This window comes from Babjeviella inositovora (genome assembly GCF_001661335.1).
Source record: "Babjeviella inositovora NRRL Y-12698 unplaced genomic scaffold BABINscaffold_1, whole genome shotgun sequence".
NCBI classification, from domain to species: Eukaryota; Fungi; Ascomycota; class Pichiomycetes; order Serinales; genus Babjeviella; species Babjeviella inositovora.
Window position 1 is genome coordinate 939889 of NW_017566838.1, and position 18955 is coordinate 958843.

The following is an 18955-nucleotide window of genomic DNA, read 5'->3' on the forward strand; positions in this document are numbered from 1 at the left end:
ACAAGACTAAACAGGAGAAATGACATCACGTGTTTCTCCGATCCTTGAGGGGTTTCCCTCAACTCCGAAGGCTTATGCGCAGGACTGATAGCGTCAGCTTACTCTCTCGGCTTGTTATTAGCCGGCCCGCGAGCGCGTGGTGAATGCTACGTTTTGGAAAGCCGGCGAGGTTTTCGGGATTAGCTCGCGATGCCCGGATATGTACTATAATGTACTGGACAAGGCCTTGCGTTGTTTGCCTCACGCTAAATAACCTACTTGTGGTGAAAGAATTTATACGTAGAGCCCCGGTCCGTACCTTGGCTATTAAAACCGCATACTCTTGGGCGTACACTTGGAGCCCTATATTGGTCATTTCCATTATGTAACTGCACGCCCACAACTTTAGGGCCTGCCACTACGTAATTATACTTCTCTTGTTTTACGAATCCATCAACCAAATTACTTCCTGGGCATCGGCATACCCCTTTACTTTTCCAGATCAGTCGGATACTTAGGATTACAAACAACGGAGCAAAGGACTTCGAAAACAGTACAATTTCTATTGTTTCAGTAATCCATTAGGGTTTGAGAAACCACTAAACTATTCAAGCTTAGTGGATGCCCCTGTTCTCTCTGGGAAAGTAAGTGTCGCAACCTTCGTCTTTCCTTACGATACTCTGTGGCTCTTATCCGAGATACCTTATGTTTGATCGAGGCCATCCATATAATGGCTCATGTCATCGGTTCAGTCTAAAATCAGCTCTACAGGTGATGTACAATAAATATGGAATAGAAACAGAAAGAAGGAAAACGTTATACCGTCGAGGGACTTTTAAATAAAAGTGAATAATTTAGATGTGTAATATGCTAAAACAATGGCTCGCACGAGCAATTGCTTTTGAAGGGTGGCACAGGCAATTCGGCATGTCGCTAAAAGGCCCGCCTTTGGAAAAAGGGTGAAGGGGGATGAATTTAGTGGTGACCACCGACGTGAGGAACACCAACGGCCTTACCATCCAAGACCTTACCTCCCTTGGTCCAGCCACCATAGGAAACTGGTTCGCCCAACTGTTCTTCAAAGTGCTTGATTCTGGCTTCCATTTCCGGACGGAAAGACTTAATCAAGCCCTGGACTGGCCAAGCAGCAGCGTCACCCAAGGCACAAATGGTCTGACCTTCGATCTCCTTGGTTAACTCGTACATCATATCGATCTCACGAACGGTGGCCTGGCCGGTGTAGAAACGGTCCATCATTCTCTGCAAGTAGGTGGTCCCTTCACGGCATGGCGTACATTGACCACAGGATTCGTGCTTGTAGAAAGAAGACAATCTCTGGATGGAGCGGATCATGTCAGTAGATTTGTCCATGACAATGACGGCGGCAGTCCCCAAACCGGAACCGACGTCCTTCAAGGCATCAAAGTCCATCAAGATGTTGTCACAGGTGGCCTTTGTCATGACGGGAACGGAGGAACCACCTGGAATAACACCCAAAAGGTTGTCCCAGCCACCTCTGACACCGCCACAGTGCTTCTCCAACAACTCCTTCAAGGGAATGGACATCTCTTCTTCGACGGTACATGGCTCGTTAACGTGGCCGGAGATACAGAATAACTTGGTACCGGCGTTTCTCTCTCTACCGAAAGAGGCGAACCACTCCCCACCTCTTCTCAAGATGGTCGGCGCAACAGCAACGGTTTCGACGTTGGTGACGGTGGTTGGCCTACCGAACAAACCAACACCAGCCGGGAAAGGCGGCTTTAATCTTGGCTTACCGGCCTTACCTTCGATGGACTCAATCAAGGCGGTTTCCTCGCCACAGATGTAGGCACCCATACCACGGTGGATGTACAAGTCAAAGCTGTAGCCGGAGCCACAAGCGTCCTTACCCAACAACCCGGCGGCGTAAGCCTCGTTGATGGCGTTTTGCAAGTCAACGGTTTCGTTGTAGAATTCACCTCTGATGTAGATGTAACCGGCAGTAGCATTCATGGCTCTACCGGCCAACAAACAACCTTCAACCAACTTGTGGGGGTCCTTTCTGATGATTTCACGATCCTTACAGGTACCCGGCTCACCCTCATCGGCATTGACCACCAAGTAACGCGGGCCAGGGTTCTTTTCCCAGCCTGGTGGGTTCATGAAGGACCACTTGAGACCGGATGGGAAACCTGCACCACCTCTGCCTCTCAAGCCAGACTTTTTCATTTCGTTGATGATCCAGGTGTCACCCTTCAAGATGATTTCTTTGGTCTTGTACCAGTCACCCATTCTCTGGGCGTTCTTGAGGTCCTTACCGTACTTGCCGTAGACGTTTTGGAAAATACGGTCTTGATCCTTCAAGCCGCCGTGGACTCTGTTAGGAGTGGCAGCATCGGCGGCGGTAGCCAAACCACGTTTCAATGAAGATGAACGTAAACCTCTCAACATTGCGTATGTATGCGTGACGATCGATTCTGTGTAGCACGGGCTAGGGCGTCTATACCACCTTTATGTTATCGTTTATACTGGCCGTGCAATTGGATTTTCGCCTGCATGACAAAAGTTTGGTAACGACTTTTCCCTCCTTATGATTGGGTCTCTATGGGACAGGGCACATGTGCATAAAATCAGTCACGTGCATGGACTACGGAGTTTATCTACCTGGTATCGGTCTTACGAGACTACAATAAGCTGAAAATATTTGGGCGGGGGAACGTGAAGCGCACAAAAATTGAACGATTGCTCTGTAGCGATATCAAAAAACAGTTTAGCTCACCTGGAGTAAAGGGTGTTTTTTTCGAGGATTACCGGCCAACAGCAACTGGCCTTATAGTGCAATAGATTCATGGCCTTTCTAAAAATCATAAATTCAGACATGACTGGTCCGTATTCCTTAAAACTTTGCAAATATCTATAGCATGCACATTAATAGCAAAAATAAAAAGAATCTAGTAAAGGGTTACCCCTCAGTCAGCAACTCGCATGTTATTGCAAGCAAACGAGCCCGTTCCATATAACAATATACTCGCGGCAAGAAGCTTGACCGCGACAGCCGCTTCCTCTCCATTTAGATTCAGCGAACCTTGCTGTGTGTTTTTTGGCCAATGACCACATCGGCACCATTATCTCTGAAGGGTTAGTCCACTTTAACTTCTGGAGGGTCTCACTGAGTGAAAACCCTTCCAACGAAGAAAGCAAGTCTTGCAACATGGGTAAATCCAACCCAAGGATCTCCATGCCCGTAACCCAGGCATCGAGGGGCATACTGATTCTGTGCATAAACTCATACCTATCTTCCGGCTGAGATCTAGACGACACAACAAGCGGGCGTCCAACCCACGATTCTTTAGCAGACAAGCTGGTCATTGTCAGTTTGATAAAGGATAGTTCCAAGTCGTACTCTCCGGTGGCGGTCAGGGGTGACACTGTACGCTGTGATGGCTGTAGTGCCAAGTGGAAAGAGGTACACGGACGCGGCTGTAACACACTTTCTGCAGAAAACGACGAAATATTCAGTAGGAGGGTAAGGTTTGAAGAGGAAGTATGAGATAGTTGGAAACTGAGTGTGGATGCACTTGAGGAGGTACACGTTGATGGAGTAGCTGAATCATCTTTTGAAGCTGGGAAATGGTTATATTTTTGACCTCTCCACCCCATGGATCTTGTGTCATAAGCCCCTTCCTCCAGAATGGGTCGTATGAGAGGGGATGTCCTGATTACGGCTTCATTCCTCAATTCCAATGGTAAACTTAAATCCTTGGCAAAGTTTAGTTTGAAGTACCAGTCAATAAGACTTTCCTCTGAGAAGCACTGGATTAAGATCTGCTCAGACTCGAGTCTCATTCTGAGGAACACAGTAGAGGGCCCTACCTGGACATCAGTCGCCACACCAATGCTAGCCCGCTGCAACGTATAGGATGCCGTAGGCCAGTATGTGGATACTAAATACGACTTCACCAAAGACTGGGCCATAACGGAAGAGGGGATCCGCTGAAGGGTGGATGGGTATGCAGATGTGAACAATTTGTTACTAATTGTCTTAGGGTCTTGCTTGTCCGACTTGAGGTTCTTTACCAAGCCAGCGAGTTTTGAGCTGAGAGTCTTGGGCACCAGTCCAACAGCTGTTTTCTCGCCTCCAAGCTGGCTATCCACGATGTCCACCAACGACGGGATTGTCTTTGCGGTATCGTTCGGGCAGAGCTGGTAAAAGTTCACCTGTGTAGAGTTGAGTTCCATGAAACACGGCATCCATCCAGGAATAACCTTGTAAAGTTCAAAGGGGGATACTGCTTCTCGTTTTACAAGAACAAGTCCGAAATTCTCCAACGCTGGAGTGTAAAGGGGTAATAGCTCATCGTGCGGCTTGTACGCTGGTGGTTGGCTAATGTCGTGGCGCGGAGTGGAAACTGGATCGATACTTTGATAAGGGGGTGGCTGCATTCAGGGTTGTAATGTATTTCTGAGTGATGATAGGAGAGATAAGGGTCAGAGAGGGGCAAGTGGTAGTGCTTTTATTTATCAAAACGGTCGGACCCGGCCACATGCTACGAAGTGAGTAAATGAGTGGGGGTTATGTCTACCGAGCAAACGACAGCCGCAAAGAAGATAAATTGGTACAATCTACATATGTGAAATGATCTAGACAGCACGCCTGCCGGATAATCACGTCACAGGGTCCGAGATAAGCGTTAACGTTGAGTAAGGAAGTACATAGCGGGTGGGGGTCATCATCTGCATGACTTAAAGCATAATGCTAATCCTCTCACGTGCAATTTACATAAGTGGTTAAGTTCGCAGCACGTTTTACTATCTTCCGATCACGCTGAATCCTGCGGTGTTATTCGAACCTATGGTTGGTTCTGGGGCTACTGACAATAGAAAAGGTTCGTTTATGCTATTTTCAGGTTCAGATAACATTCACCACTCTCAACATATTAAATTAGTACAAAGCGGCCTAGGACTTTCCATTACATATTTGTAGCTTGCTTCAATCCATAGCTATTGCTTACTGAGAACTTGCCTGGGGTTAGTATGCCGTTGTAACTCAAAAGGTACACGGCAAACTACCAGCAGGGCAATGTCTCGTCATGCAAGTGATATGTAATTAGATATGCCACGGCGTTCTGTCATGACTCACTCAACAGTGATTCAACTAACGCCGTGCCAACATTTACAAGCATCAATACATATGAGCATCATTACTTTGGGATAAACGTGCTAATGACTTAGTATATGATACTCTAAAAAATCACAAGGGAGTGGGATCCAAAGGCTATTACACCCAAACTAGCCTTGCCTTGGTCACGATATCACACGTCTGCCGAACACTATTACCGTTCTGTGGGTTCTGGGAATGACTTGAGGATTGTCGCGCTTGGATGCCGTTCAGGATAAACGGGATTGCGGAAGCCTACTGCGGATCGGAATCGGGGAATAATTACCCTACGTCACTACTGCGGTTTAAGGTTTAGTAAGATTTTCGTGTGTATGCAACCAACCCAAGTGCTTAGGTGAGAAAGGATAGCGGATGGGTATTCCGACTCGGGATTTGTCTCAAGAAATGGAGGTTTTATGATCTACCATTAACCCACATTCTCCTCACTGCGACAGATATAGAAAACCCCACGCTTAAGCACGCTAATATCTGACATGGTGTATACACACTTTGTGGAGATAAGCCCGGTTGTGCATACGCATCTCGGCTGCCAGGGAAGGGCGACCACGGTTTAAGCTTCGGGGCTGTGCCAGAGCGCCCGCAATCAAAAACAGACGTTTAGTCGACAAAAAAATGTGCCACCTAGATTTAGTCAGGTGTGATCACCGAACGGCAAACACGGTATGTTGCTACTCCACAGAGCACAGCCCCACTGGTCGATGTAAAGTACGTAATCGCATTAAGGTCTGGGCACATTAGCTTGCGCGCCGAGAGCCATATACAAGCACTACTGAAAAAGGGTGTATCTGATAAGGCTGTTATCACAAAAGCTACTTATGGCTCTCTCAGTGTGCAGGTACATTCTCACCTGACAGAGCCATAACTAGATTTTGCGATACAAAACGCTATAGTTAAAATGCCAAATCAGTATTTCTCTATTTAGAGGCACAAACGCAATTACAGATCGATTTAAACCAACTCCTTAGTATACACATTAATGAAGAGTCTTGATAAAATTATCAAGATTGTACTCCTCTTCGTACTGAGATTCGTCCCACAACTCGGCCAACTCACCGACGGCAGCGCCAGCCTTCCCTGTGAGTCCGGTATCCTCAACGCCATCCTTCTCTTCAGCATTACCTTCAACCAACCCGGAACCCTCGTCCACATCAAATAAGTCAAGCAATTGGTTAGTGTCCATCGACGCCAATCCCGCGTTCTGCTGGTTGACAATCGTACTAGCAATGTTCATCTTGAACTTCTGTAAACCCATGATTTTCTCCTCCAAGGTGTCCTTGGTAATCAATCTGTAGACGTTCACCACCTTCTTCTGTCCTAATCTATGGGCTCTGTCCATGGCCTGCAAATCGTTCATCGGGTTCCAATCATGCTCCACAAAGATGACGGTATCGGCACCGGTAAGATTCAATCCCAAACCACCGACCTTGGTGGTCAAAAGCAACACATCGATGGATGGATCACCATTAAACTGTCTCACAATGTCTTGTCTTTGACGGGGATCGGTGCTACCATCCAATCTCATGTATGTCACATTCGGCATGTGTTTCTTGAACAAGTCGTTCTCCACCATATCTAACATATCCTTCAACTGACAGAAAATTAATGCTCGGTGCTGACTAATAACAGACAACTGGCCCTTCTTTTCTTCAACACCGATCCCACATTCCAACAACAAGGTCTGAAGAGAGGTCAACTTCGGAGCATGTCTGATGTCTCTAATCGACATCTTGGTCTCCTTCAAGTACTGGTTCACTTGGGTATACTGTGGATGCTTGGAAGACATCACCAACGCCGGGTGGTTGCACAACTTTCGCATGTACTGCAACGCCTGGAAAATGTGGGTCTTCCCCTCCGTCTCCTCTGTGTTCACCTCCTCCTCTACCGTTGCCTTTTGCTTTCTGGCAAAATCTTTGTACAACTTCTTCTGCAACTCACTGAGTTCACAGTAGTAATCCTGGATGATCTTTGGGGGGAGGTCCGATAACACGTCCTCCTTGAGTCGACGCAACATGAATGGAAGCACCTGTTTGTGGAGCGATTCCAACGCCAAAGCACCGGCCTCTTGCTCCTTCGAAGATGTTTTACTGTTACGGCTGGCAGCAATCGGCTTGGCAAACTTTTCTTGGAAGCTCTTTTCGGTCCCCAAAAATCCCGGCATGAGAAAATCGAACAACGACCAGAGCTCGAGGACATTATTTTGGATAGGCGTACCCGACAAAATCAACCTGTGATCAGCCTTGACCATCTTGACAGCTTTGGTTAACTTTGCAGCCGCGTTCTTGATGATATGGCCTTCATCCAACACGCAGTAGTTGAAGTCGTGCTTCTTGATGAACTCGATATCGTTACGGGCAACGTCGTAGGACGTGACCACAACGTCAGCCGAGGTTACCGCGTCACGGAGCGAGCTTCTAATGGACGGACCGCCAGCGTACACGAGCACCTGCAAGAACGGAGCGTATTGGTTGAGTTCCTGCTCCCAGTGGCCGGTTAAGGATGGTGGGCAGATCACCAACGACGGCACCTTGCGGAACTCTACAGACAGGGTCTTGGCGTACTCCTCAGCTCGAATGTGGTGGTCGCTGGACACAATACAAATCGTCTGCAACGTCTTACCGAGACCCATGTCATCACAGAGAATCCCGTGGAGACGGTACTTGTTCAAGAACGCCAACCAGTTGACCCCCTCCTGCTGGTACTTACGCAAGGTGGCCTTAATGGTGACTGGCAAGTCGAACAGCTTGATCTTGGTAGGGTCCATCATCTGCTGGATGAACTCTCTCTCCTTGTCTCTGTCCACCATTAAGTCCTCCGGCATGTCTGGCGGATCCGGAATACCGGCCTCCAACGGCACAAGCTTGATAATCGAGGCAAACGTGGTGGAGGCAAGGATACGCACATCCTTATCAGAGTCACTCATACGCCCCATAACTGGTACTATGAGAAAGACCACATACGGGAGAATGGCAGCCCCCATAATAGATGACAAGTGGTAGACACATTCTATCGCACCCTGGCGCTCCTTCACTTCACCTGCGTTATTCAACATAGGAATGATAGAGTTCACAAGGAAGGGGAAAACGCGAGACGGAATGGTTGCACAGAGAGTAGCGACACACTTAGCGGTGGAGTAGCGGAACACCGAAAAGTCGGAACGCAACCCGGTAAGCATTTCCGGGAGCTTGGCGGTGATTTCCCCATGCAACAGGCTGTCGATCTTCGGGATCAACGCCCGTAAGATCCCCAACGAGTCCACAACGGTCTGTCCCTTCAAATCGTCCTCCTTCAAGGTAGCAAAAGTTTGGTTCTGAAGCAACGCAAGAGGGCCCAACATGGCATCCTTAAGGCGTGGCACCTTGTCAAACAACTCAGAGCCATAGTACTTCAAAATGCTCTCAAGTGCGAGCTTGCCACCGTTGCGCTTGATTCTCGCGAAAAGCACCTCCCGTTCGTGGCGCGCAATGTCCACCGGATCGGTCTTGGCTTCCTCCTTGCGGAGAGACAAAATCTCGTCCGAAAACTCCTTGTTAGGTGCAAACTCTGGCACCTCGGACGTGTCCACGCACAAGAAGCCGCACAAGTTCTTGACAATTTTGTCGGCAATGTTGCTCTTGCCGGCCTTGATTAGTTCGACGTTCAAGTTTGCCACAGCATTGGCAGACCGTTCTTGGAATAGGTGCAAGGTTTCGCACTTGACACTCTCCATGAGAGATCGGATGATCGGGTTGAGCTTCTTTGGCAAACCGTTGAGAGCAACGTAGGCAGCGGCGTAGGAGGCCAAGATTCCGTTTGTTCTTTCCGTTTGGGCAACCTTGGCATCTTCGATAGCAAGAGAGATTCTGTGTTTACAGTCATCGAGGAGCTGCTTCGATGCCATCCGGTAGGTAGGGGAGAGGGAGGCAACGAGCTTGGTGAATGTATCCCCGATAACCTTTTCGGCACTCTCAATGCTGAACGCACTCGGACCGGCCTCCAACTCACCTTGTACGACGACGGGAAGCATCGGAAGTCTGGCCGGTTGTACCTTTCCGCTCTCGATGAAGGTGGAAAAGAGCTGGAGACACTGGGTACGAACACCCTTAAGCGTTGGCACAAGCTCCCTGTAGTACGGAAGGGCCTCGGGGGTGGCCAAAACCGTGTTAAGTAGCTCCAGGAACGCATCACTGGCCAGGGCAGGCGGGCTAAGGCCCTGCTCTCCAAGGGCCCTGCAGTACTCTTCGATAATCAAGGCAGAAAGGATTCGTGGGGTAGAGTGCGGGGCTGCCAAGTACTGCGCGAGTAGGCCAAACACGGTAACCAACTCTTCAGGCGGGAAGAAAGCGAGCGTGCGCCCAAACTCAGTCGCCGATGCGATCTTGGTTCGCACAAACACCTCAACCCCAACCAAGGTGACGTCGCCCTTAAAGATTGGCGCATCAATATTCACCTTATTGTCGTTTTCGACCACAATCGCTGGTTCGGGGGACGGAGGGGTCTTTCTCTTGCGACCGCGACGACCAGATTCTTTGTCGGCGGAGCCCTCGGCATCGGGGTCATCCTCCTTTAGAGGCGAGTAGGTGATACCGGACGGGCGCATGATATAAGCGGTGTTCATCGGGTAACTGTGCCTGGCTACACCCAACGGGGTCATTAGCAAATTGAGTAGTGGCTGGGCATGAGGGGCGAACAAGGTAGCCATGTCTAAAACCGGACTGGCCCTCACCTCGGCCATCAACTTTTCGTAAACCTGAACCGAGAGCTGCAAAACTTCAGTGTTCTGCTCCACAAGCAAGTTCTGGAAAAGAAGTCTCAAGCTCTTGCCGTCAACCCAGGCCTTGGCACTGGCGTCGTCGATGGAAATAAAGGCTATGAGGGTCGTGAGAACGGCCTTTCTGACCTTGGTGATAGAGTGACGCAAGAACGGAAACAACCTTGGTACCAACGACTTGAACGAGGAATCGTCGTCTTCGTCTGCCCTTGTCTTCATAACCTCGAGCACCTCCACGTGGGAACACAACTTGGCCAAAAGGTCCATCACCGACCCAATCGATGCCGACAAATCGTCCTTCAAGTTGGTGAGACAGTCCCAGATGGCGGAGATAATCGTCTGGATGACGCTGCCCTTGAGCTTGACAAAGTCAGCAGCAATCGGCGTGAGAGTGGAAGCAGCAACCGCCTGTACGTCGTCGTCGCTCTCCTGAAGCCCGTGTAGCACAATCTGCACCACCTTATCAAAGAGTTCCGGGCGGTGGAACAAAATATCCGTGCGTACACTCACAAAGTAGCGTAGCCCGAGCATCCCCCCGTGACTAGCCTCCCAGCAAGGAACCTGCAACCCAAGTTTTTCCGGGTTCTGCAAGACTAGCTTGGTGAGGGCATCGAAGGTGCGCAACACAACCTCATCAGAGAGATGAATGAGTAAGGCCGCAAGGGTCTGGGCTGAGGATTCCCTCACCGGCGCCACAACCGTATCCGAGACGTAATCCCCGAATCTGTCAAGCGCAAAAAGGGTACAGATTCTGACTGCCAAGTCCTCTAACGTTTTGCTGTTTTTCACGTCGTTTTGAGCCTTGGTGGCGGTCTTGATTCTCCCGGCGCCCTTACCCTGGGTTCGCATCAATTCTCGGAGACCTAGCGCTGCCCCGTGTCTGATCTCCCAGGCTTCCGAGAACAAATCAAGAATGAGAAGCTCGTAGACACCCTGGAATGGCCACACAAACCCCGCAACCTTTGCGTGGTGGGCAAGTAATGGCGGAACCTCCGGTGTTTTGTGCTCGACAACCAACTTTTCCCCCCCTTGCTGTGAGGTGATGTCGATGTTGGGGGTGGAAGAAGGGGAGGCGGTGTCGGTGACACCTTCGTGAACCAACTGGCGCGACACTGAAGACTGGGAAAGATCGACCGGTCTGATGGTGTGGCTCTGGTTCTTGGCATCTATCTTGGCCTTTCTTCTCGCCATAGCCTTGAGCCTAGCACTGGAGGACTTGCTCATGGGAGTGTCGGATTCGACGGGCGACGCCGGGGCCAGGGTTGGGGACGGAATTGATGCCACTTCGGCCTTGACAACTGGCTTGACATCGGTGTCAGCGGTTTCAAGGATATCGGCGTCAATACCAATACCCATGCCCAACCGGGCGTTGATATTGTTTTTCTGTCTCTTTAATCGCTCTAGCGGGTCGCCAATCTGCGAATCGAGTTCGTCGTAGTCGGCGCCACCGTTGGCAAGCAACTTCTTACCGCTTTTCAAGATCTCCTGTAGTTCCCATTGGCTGAAGGCTACCAAGTGCGAGTCGTTGTCAAAGAGTTCTAGCTCCTCCTTCTGGAACTTTAGATCCTCCTCCTCTTCTTTCTTGATCGCATCGTAGTCGGGCATGTCTACGTCAAGTTCCTCTATTTTGGGTTTGATGTCTGGTTCTGTGGTTGTTTCATTAGTCTCGTTAGCGTTGGGATCCCAGAGCTCGGAGTGGTTGACAATTCCCCCAAACGCCCTCGCGGCGGCAACTCTCGTTTCCCATTTCTTATTCTTAAGATAGGGGTACACACGACCCAATAGATTGAGAATCTCTTCGGGATGGCCCTTTGCGAGATCGGATAACTGATCCGCAGCGGTGTTTCGGATGAATTGAGTCGACCCTGTTTCAAGTAAGATGACCAATCTTTCCAAACGCGACATGGATCAGTTCAGGCTTGCTGTGTGATTGGGGGGGCGGGAAAAAAAGGGAGCCCCAATATTTGTTGCCGATGGAAGTTCACGACAAATGCAAAGGTAAAAAAAATTAGAACAAAAACTGGTCGGTGCTGGAATCGGGGTGTAGTTGGGCTGGGCGTCTGTTTAGTTTGATTTATTTCAAGGTTGCATTTTGTTTTTCGCTTGTTAGGAAAAGTGATCCTTTATATATGGAGCGTCTGCGGCGTGAAGGTTGCCGCACAGGAAAAAAAAACAAAAGAAAAATCAACGTCAAGATAGAAGCACGTGATGAGTCAGGAGACTAATCACAAGGACACGACCTTAAACGTGACTAGGTGATTATTGGATAAGGCACGACTATTGTGATGGTCGTGTGAGAAGTGGAATGGATACACTACAGCTGGGTAGTTAAGGCGCCAGACAGCAGTGAAAATTGAATACAGCAGGCGATCCCGTGGATGAGTAATATTAGTGCAGGACTGGTGTGGGAGGAGAAGCTTTCAGCCCTGAGTGCCACACACGACTCAGCACCCGTAAAACATGTTCATGTACAACCAACTGGTACGTATCTTTTGTCAGCATTCATCATTACCTGAGTTATCAAGGTAAAAGTCTTTGCATACGTAAAGTGTGATAGCACATAGAACTGTTTTAGAACCAAAATATAATCCTAACATCGAAGCATTGTCTTCTTTCCTCAATGTGTCAGTATTCGTGACGGGGGCCACCGAGTCTGGAGGGCAGTAGCACTAGCCTGCTAGATTTTTCTGAACTTCATCGGAGTGGAACAAACGCAAGGGCTGTATGTGAGCTAATCTGTAAGTTGATAGAGACTTCATATATCCTTTGTATCACCTTCTGATTTAGCATAGCCAAAGGTCTCTTGACCACAATCTTTGTGGTGGGGAAACAGCTGAGGATGTGTGTGTATCATGACTAATTAGAGATATACGTAGACGCTGAAAATATTTCGGCGGGCGACCGAGGTGAAATTCGTGGAAACAGAAGACGAGCAATAAGGATATCCTGTCTTGATTCTCTCGGACTATGACTCTGAAAGTTTTTTTCGCAGCGCTCGCCCGTGACGAGCGCGCTTAGCTGCGCAGAGAAATGCCCGATACGGCAAGATATGGAGCAAAGATTTGTCACACCTGTTGCATCTGTGCCGGATAAAAGGCATAAGAGTCAGAGGCACATACAATCAGTGCAGGACGGGTTCCAAACGGCCCAGAACCGGCATGAAAAATTTGTCATAGCTATCGCGAGGAGAAGGTAGAGCAACCTGCTCGCGTATATAAGTAACATCCCTCCCCGTAATTTTTCAATCATTTCTGGGTCTCTGTCGTAAACATCACATTATCTCTCTATCACTCTCTGATATCTAGATACTTTTAGTAGCATTTTCCTGACCCTCAAATCACACATTCACAATGGCTCAACAAAATCCATATGGTCCAAACCCAGGCGATTTTCTCTCCAACGTCTCCAACTTCCAGTTGATCGAATCCACCTTGAGAGAGGGTGAGCAATTCGCCAACGCGTTCTTTTCTTCTGAGAAGAAGATTGAGATTGCCAAGGCCTTGGATGACTTTGGTGTCGACTACATTGAGTTGACCTCCCCTGTCGCCTCCGAACAGTCGCGTAAGGACTGTGAGGCTATTTGCAAGCTCGGCTTGAAGGCCAAGATCTTGACCCACATCAGATGCCACATGGACGATGCCAGAGTCGCCGTCGAAACCGGTGTTGACGGTGTCGACGTTGTGATTGGTACTTCTCAGTTCTTGAGACAATACTCTCACGGCAAGGACATGAACTACATTGCCGAGTCTGCGGTTGAAGTTATTGAGTTTGTCAAGTCTAAGGGAATTGAAATTCGGTTCTCGTCTGAGGACTCGTTCAGATCCGATATTGTCGATTTGTTGAATATCTACCGTACCGTCGATAAGATTGGCGTCAACAGAGTTGGTATTGCCGACACCGTCGGGTGTGCCAACCCTAGACAGGTATACGACTTGGTCCGTACCTTGAAGTCTGTTGTCTCTTGTGACATCGAGTGCCATTTCCACAATGATACCGGTTGCGCTATTGCCAATGCCTATACTGCCTTGGAAGCTGGTGCTAGATTGATTGATGTTTCCGTCTTGGGGATTGGTGAGAGAAACGGAATCACCTCTCTTGGTGGTTTGATGGCCAAGATGATTGTCTCCGACAGGGACTATGTTTTGTCCAAGTATAAGTTGCACAAGTTGAGAGACTTGGAGAATTTGATTGCCGACGCTGTCCAGGTTAACGTTCCATTCAATAACCCAATCACTGGTTTCTGTGCCTTTACCCACAAGGCTGGTATCCACGCCAAGGCTATTTTAGCCAACCCATCCACTTACGAAATCTTGAACCCATCTGATTTTGGTTTGACCAGATACATCCATTTTGCCAATAGATTGACTGGTTGGAATGCCATCAAGTCTCGTGTCGACCAGTTGAACTTGCATTTAACCGATGATCAATGCAAGGATGTTACCGCCAAGATTAAGTCTATGGGCGATGTTAGATCCTTGAACATTGATGATGTTGATTCTATTATCAGAGAGTTCCATGCTGATGTCTCTGAGCCAGCTACTAAGAAGCAGAGACTTGAGTCCACTCCAGTGTGTACCGACCCAATTGAACCAGAGACAAGTGCTTAGTTTTTTTTTTTATTTAATAAAAAAAATTCTTGGTTTGGGTCTCTTCTTCTGTCGATTATTTTGGTATATATTTTGGCATTACTGTATATTAATTATTAACTGCTTTTAAAATAGGTAAGTCTAGTATGCACGAACGGGAGTAAGCAAGATTAGGTACAGGCGGAACATCGCACCGTACGGTCAAAGCATCTTAGCTGTATTTCTATGAGGGTGCACGTTCACCTAGGCATACCTCTAAAACGTAGGGATTGCGCACAGCGTGCTGTCAAGCTTTAGCTAGTATTATAAGTAATACTGTTGGATCCTTGCAGTCAGTGTTATGTACGCCTTGATACTAATATATCCAAGACTCCAAAATCGTGTACGCCTCCAAAGCTGGCCCTTATACTCAAACCCATAATGCACGCTTGAGACGACGCGATCGTGGCAACTGAGCTCGGGAGCGCCACCCAGTCGTGGCGTACCGCACACGTACACCGTTACTTGGCTGTCTCAGCCCTGTCCTGTATACACCTCTTGCCACACCAGTCTGCGCACGACCTATACTCATTTTTACCCGGCTGAAAAAAACTGCAGTATTGTGGAAAAAAAACTTGAACCGACAGCACCTGATCGCCTAGAAGAGAACGTCCATCCTGCCTAATCACCTGTACGCACACAGTTTTTATCCGTCCTAACCCACCATGGCCTCTCTCAGATCCCACATTGTTGTTGACAGCTCCATCAGTGATTGCGTCAGCGAGTACGCTTCCATCCTCTCGTCCTTGCAGAAGTCCACCACCGTAGAAGAGTTTGTAAACGGCGACGACATCAACGAGCAATTATTCCCGGAGGTTGCCGACTCTGTTGCCTCTTTGGGCGAGCTTTCCGACCGTGAATTTGAGCCGGCCTTCAACTTGGCCATTTACATCTTGTCTCAGGCCGAAGACTCCCAGTATTTGGCGACCGCCTTGACCAGCTTGATTGCCTTGGCCCCAACCTCCAAGCCATCTATCCAGGACAAGAAGTCGCTCCGCCCAACCACGGTTATCTCCACCTTGTCTAACATTTTCAACCTCTTGCCAGAAACCTCTCCTTTGAGAGCCACAGCGTTGAAGGCCATCATCACTATCGCCTCCCAGAACAAGATTGCCCATATTTTAGTCCCATTATTACCACACTTACAGAACTGGTTGATCAGCGCTAATGTCAATGCTGCTGAGATCCGCCAGACCGTCTTCCAGGTTGCTCGATTGATCGAAGTCGATGAGCCTGTCAAGGCCTTGGACCTTGTGGAGAAGTCCGTTACCGACTTGGCTGGTGCCACCGTCGCCGATGTTTCTGCCTTTGTCACTTATGCGTTGAACTCCGTTGTGGTTGACTTGAACTACTTGACCAGCATTCCAGTCGTTGCTCTCGTGCAATCCACCCCATTATACACGACCTTGACTGCGTATAACACCGGTGACTTGGCCCAGCTCAAAGCTGCCGACGTCTCTAAGGCCACCATTGCCAAGGCTGAGTTGTTGGCTATTGCCAAGTTCTTGCAGGGTAAGGATGTTGTTACTTACGGTGCTATCGCCGAAGCTATCGGTGCTTCCGCTGACGACGTCGAACTCTTGTTGATCAAGGCTATCGAGCAGCAAATCGTCCTGGGCAGATTGAACCAGGCTACTGAGTCCTTTACTGTTCATAAGGTGAGCGCCTTGGGCGAGTTTACCACCGAACAGTGGTTGACCGTTCAGGCAAAGTTAGAGGCCTTGAAGCAAAACTTGCAGAATATTCCAGAAATTGTCGAACAGGCCAAGAAGAAGAAGGGTGGATTTGTCACTGCTCACAAAAAGGTCAATCAAAGAGCCGCCGCTGCCGCCGCCGCCGCTGCCGAGGGTGAAGCCACTGAAGAGTCGGAAGACGTTGAAAAATTTGAAGTTGTTGAAGAAGTTGCCGCTGCTGCCGAATAAGCAAGACATCCTTCTATTTTAAAGCCTCTTTACGAGGCCAGGTATACTGTATACTAGTTCAATGCACACGGGTGTATCCCCAGAGACAGCCCTGTTCTCTCTTTTTATCTCTGCATTTAAATGTACCTCTTTAATATAAATGTCATCTTTCCATTTAGTTAAGCGTAGAAAGCAGATTCCATGGTGAATAGCACAGCCGGGTGTACCTGTTGTAGTTCATTGTAAGGAGTAAAAGTGGGCTGAACAAATACTTAGTGACAGAGGATAGAAGTCATGGGATACGCAAAGGTTTGCCGTGAGACTCAGGCTAAGCTACACTAAGCACAGTGGAAGAAACGGTAATCTCTACACGATAACGAAGCTTACAGAGGTTTATTATAATTAAATTTTTGTGTTTATACTACATTTGAGACGTTGATATTAGTACAAAGGTATTGTGTAATTCGTGAGCGTTCACGACGAATACAGGTCAAGAAACGTTTCAAACGACATGCTTATTCTCAAATCACATGTTTATTCTCGCAAGCTCCTCCCCTCTTGAAAAAACTGAAGCGATTGGAGACAGGACAGCTAGGATGCACGTAGACCAAGGACCAACCCTGCGAAATGGCCCATCTCTGTGAAATGGCCCAAGCTATAGGCAAAAGCAGTCGCCGGGAAGTGGTCCTCTCCCTCCTAGGACTCCACATTCAGATATCCCCTCTACCTCGAGTTCTATGGCGAGGCAGATTCGTCCTTAATACTAGCCAAGTCTTCCCCAAGAAACCCGCCCTTCTCCTTTATCCGGTTAATCACGTCTTCATTGGTGATATGGCCCTTCTTGTTTTTGTACACCTCAAGCAACTTGTGGTTCTCTTTCCGTAGAGAATCGATGTAGTTTGTGCTTTTGGTCAAAATGGACAACTCCGATCTTGCCTCCTGGGACGATAGGTCTGGTACCACTGCCACAATTTTGTCAAATGCCAAGCGAATCTGTTCCCTCCGCTTTTTCTCAGAAGCAATATGATGGGCCTTCTTCTCGGCCGCCGTTAAGAAGGAGGAATTAGAGGTGGAGCTTTTACTCTCGTTGGCCGGGACTGCCACGTTAAGAGGTGGTAAAGCGGACATGCCGGGCTGTTGTAACGTGGGTGAAGTTAGGGTTGTTGCGGTTAGAATTGACTGAGGGTGGACCAAAGGAGTGTGGCCGTAATGGAAGTGAAATTAATGACGAATAGGGAAAACGATGAATATGGATTAAAGATGAAAAGTCACTCGGCTAGCTTAAAAAGCGTTCTGTAGCAACCGTTTTTAGTGTGATACTCATCCCCACCTTACCTTATATTTGCATGTGGACGCGGTGGTCACGGCCATCTCTTGTTACTAAGTGCTTATGTAAGCGAGACGCTCATGAGGGCGTAAGTGTTACAGAAATTGTCGTACAGCATTTTGTAGGAAAGATTTGGGCTAATTACAATATAGCAATATACGGTTATTAAACTATAAATAAATGAGAGCCAACTAATCGAACAAGCCTGCTGTGGACCTCTTGTACTTGGCTTGAGTGAACGGTTACCAGCTTCCGTGAAAACTGAAAGCATCCTGCATTCAGCCCTATGCCAAATCTTTTCAGTCTTTTAGAAAGTGAAAATTGCCAGATTCAGACTCAACTATCATCTGCAATGCCCGATCTTATTCCTACCGCTACCTACATCTCTCCGGATTTAAAAAAGGACTTCCATCCAGGCTGCGGACCCCACTCCACCCAGGGTACCACCACGGGTCCGTCCGACGTTGTGGCGGACAAAGGCGCCATTGATAAGGACCGCCCCACCGAGGCCTCTGATTCCACTTTGGGTGAGCTTAGGGCGAGATTGACCACGTTACAGGACCAGGTGAATGTGTTTTTGACTGACAGAATGAAACTGGGTGCGGCTAAAGAGGAGGACGACAAGGACTTGGAACGCCGTATTTTGGACGACGGTGTGGACGAGGATGACGTTGAATAGGCTTTTTGCTGAAGCGGATTTTTTAAAAAAAAGGATCGGTGTAACGAATAGGTACACCTAGATTAATCTCAGACGCACGGGATTCGTCTTTTATTCGAATACATGGCAAGATTGCGTCAACGACAGACAGCATGCGTGCTGAAGGTTTAAATGCTGATACTTTACACCAGAAAAATGGTGCATATCATAAGCATGGTTAATATATAGGAAACCGGAATTGAGTGTAGAGAAGCCGCGATTGAAGAGCGAGAGTGAAGCTATCAGGGGGCCTGGCTAAACATTTATATTCTAGCTAAGCAGACATAGGGGGAGTTAACCAACAAGCTACGCGTGATACAATCATGGTATGAAATAAACCACACTATTATGGATATAACGCTTGGGGAACATTTCTTTGCTCATGTCTGTTGCAATCAACAGCAAGCTCTGGTGGCTAAAAGATATTTGTTTATGTATTCTCCCAGACCCTATATATAGATCTTACATCTACACGCAATATGCACCACCCGAAACCGTGAAAAAGTGAGCCAATTCAA

General features: G+C 48.3%; 8 protein-coding genes across 8 annotated transcripts; 4 read left to right on the forward strand and 4 right to left on the reverse strand.

Moving 5' to 3' along the window:
* The first annotated feature begins 174 nt into the window (after positions 1-174).
* BABINDRAFT_159129 (uncharacterized protein) lies at positions 175-806 on the forward strand. The gene has a single exon (XM_019127480.1). It carries the CDS (start codon positions 210-212, stop codon positions 366-368), a length of 159 nt encoding a protein of 52 aa, XP_018987897.1. The 5' UTR covers positions 175-209; the 3' UTR covers positions 369-806.
* NDH51 (Ndh51p) lies at positions 805-2412 on the reverse strand (the record flags this gene model as incomplete). The annotated part of the gene is made up of 1 exon (XM_019126816.1): positions 805-2412. The coding sequence occupies one exon, from the start codon at positions 2410-2412 to the stop codon at positions 955-957; it is 1458 nt and encodes a 485-aa protein (XP_018987898.1). The 3' UTR covers positions 805-954.
* A 407-nt stretch (positions 2413-2819) lies between these two features.
* Positions 2820-4671, reverse strand: BABINDRAFT_159130 (uncharacterized protein). Its single transcript, XM_019127481.1, has one exon. It carries the CDS (start codon positions 4402-4404, stop codon positions 2950-2952), a length of 1455 nt encoding a protein of 484 aa, XP_018987899.1. The 5' UTR covers positions 4405-4671; the 3' UTR covers positions 2820-2949.
* A 1442-nt stretch (positions 4672-6113) lies between these two features.
* On the reverse strand, positions 6114-11792 carry BABINDRAFT_164345 (DNA-binding ATPase; the record flags this gene model as incomplete). Its single annotated transcript, XM_019130250.1, has 1 exon — positions 6114-11792. The coding sequence occupies one exon, from the start codon at positions 11790-11792 to the stop codon at positions 6114-6116; it is 5679 nt and encodes a 1892-aa protein (XP_018987900.1).
* Positions 11793-13215: 1423 nt separating this feature from the next.
* Positions 13216-14622, forward strand: LYS22 (Lys22p). Its single transcript, XM_019127482.1, has one exon. It carries the CDS (start codon positions 13238-13240, stop codon positions 14492-14494), a length of 1257 nt encoding a protein of 418 aa, XP_018987901.1. The 5' UTR covers positions 13216-13237; the 3' UTR covers positions 14495-14622.
* Positions 14623-14762: 140 nt separating this feature from the next.
* Positions 14763-16587, forward strand: BABINDRAFT_159133 (uncharacterized protein). The gene has a single exon (XM_019127483.1). The coding sequence runs from the start codon at positions 15178-15180 to the stop codon at positions 16432-16434; it is 1257 nt and encodes a 418-aa protein (XP_018987902.1). The 5' UTR covers positions 14763-15177; the 3' UTR covers positions 16435-16587.
* Positions 16588-16799: 212 nt separating this feature from the next.
* Positions 16800-17714, reverse strand: INO4 (Ino4p). Its single transcript, XM_019127484.1, has one exon. It carries the CDS (start codon positions 17539-17541, stop codon positions 17149-17151), a length of 393 nt encoding a protein of 130 aa, XP_018987903.1. The 5' UTR covers positions 17542-17714; the 3' UTR covers positions 16800-17148.
* A 192-nt stretch (positions 17715-17906) lies between these two features.
* On the forward strand, positions 17907-18896 carry BABINDRAFT_159136 (chromatin DNA-binding EKC/KEOPS complex subunit). Its single transcript, XM_019127485.1, has one exon. The coding sequence runs from the start codon at positions 18027-18029 to the stop codon at positions 18417-18419; it is 393 nt and encodes a 130-aa protein (XP_018987904.1). The 5' UTR covers positions 17907-18026; the 3' UTR covers positions 18420-18896.
* Positions 18897-18955: the final 59 nt, after the last annotated feature.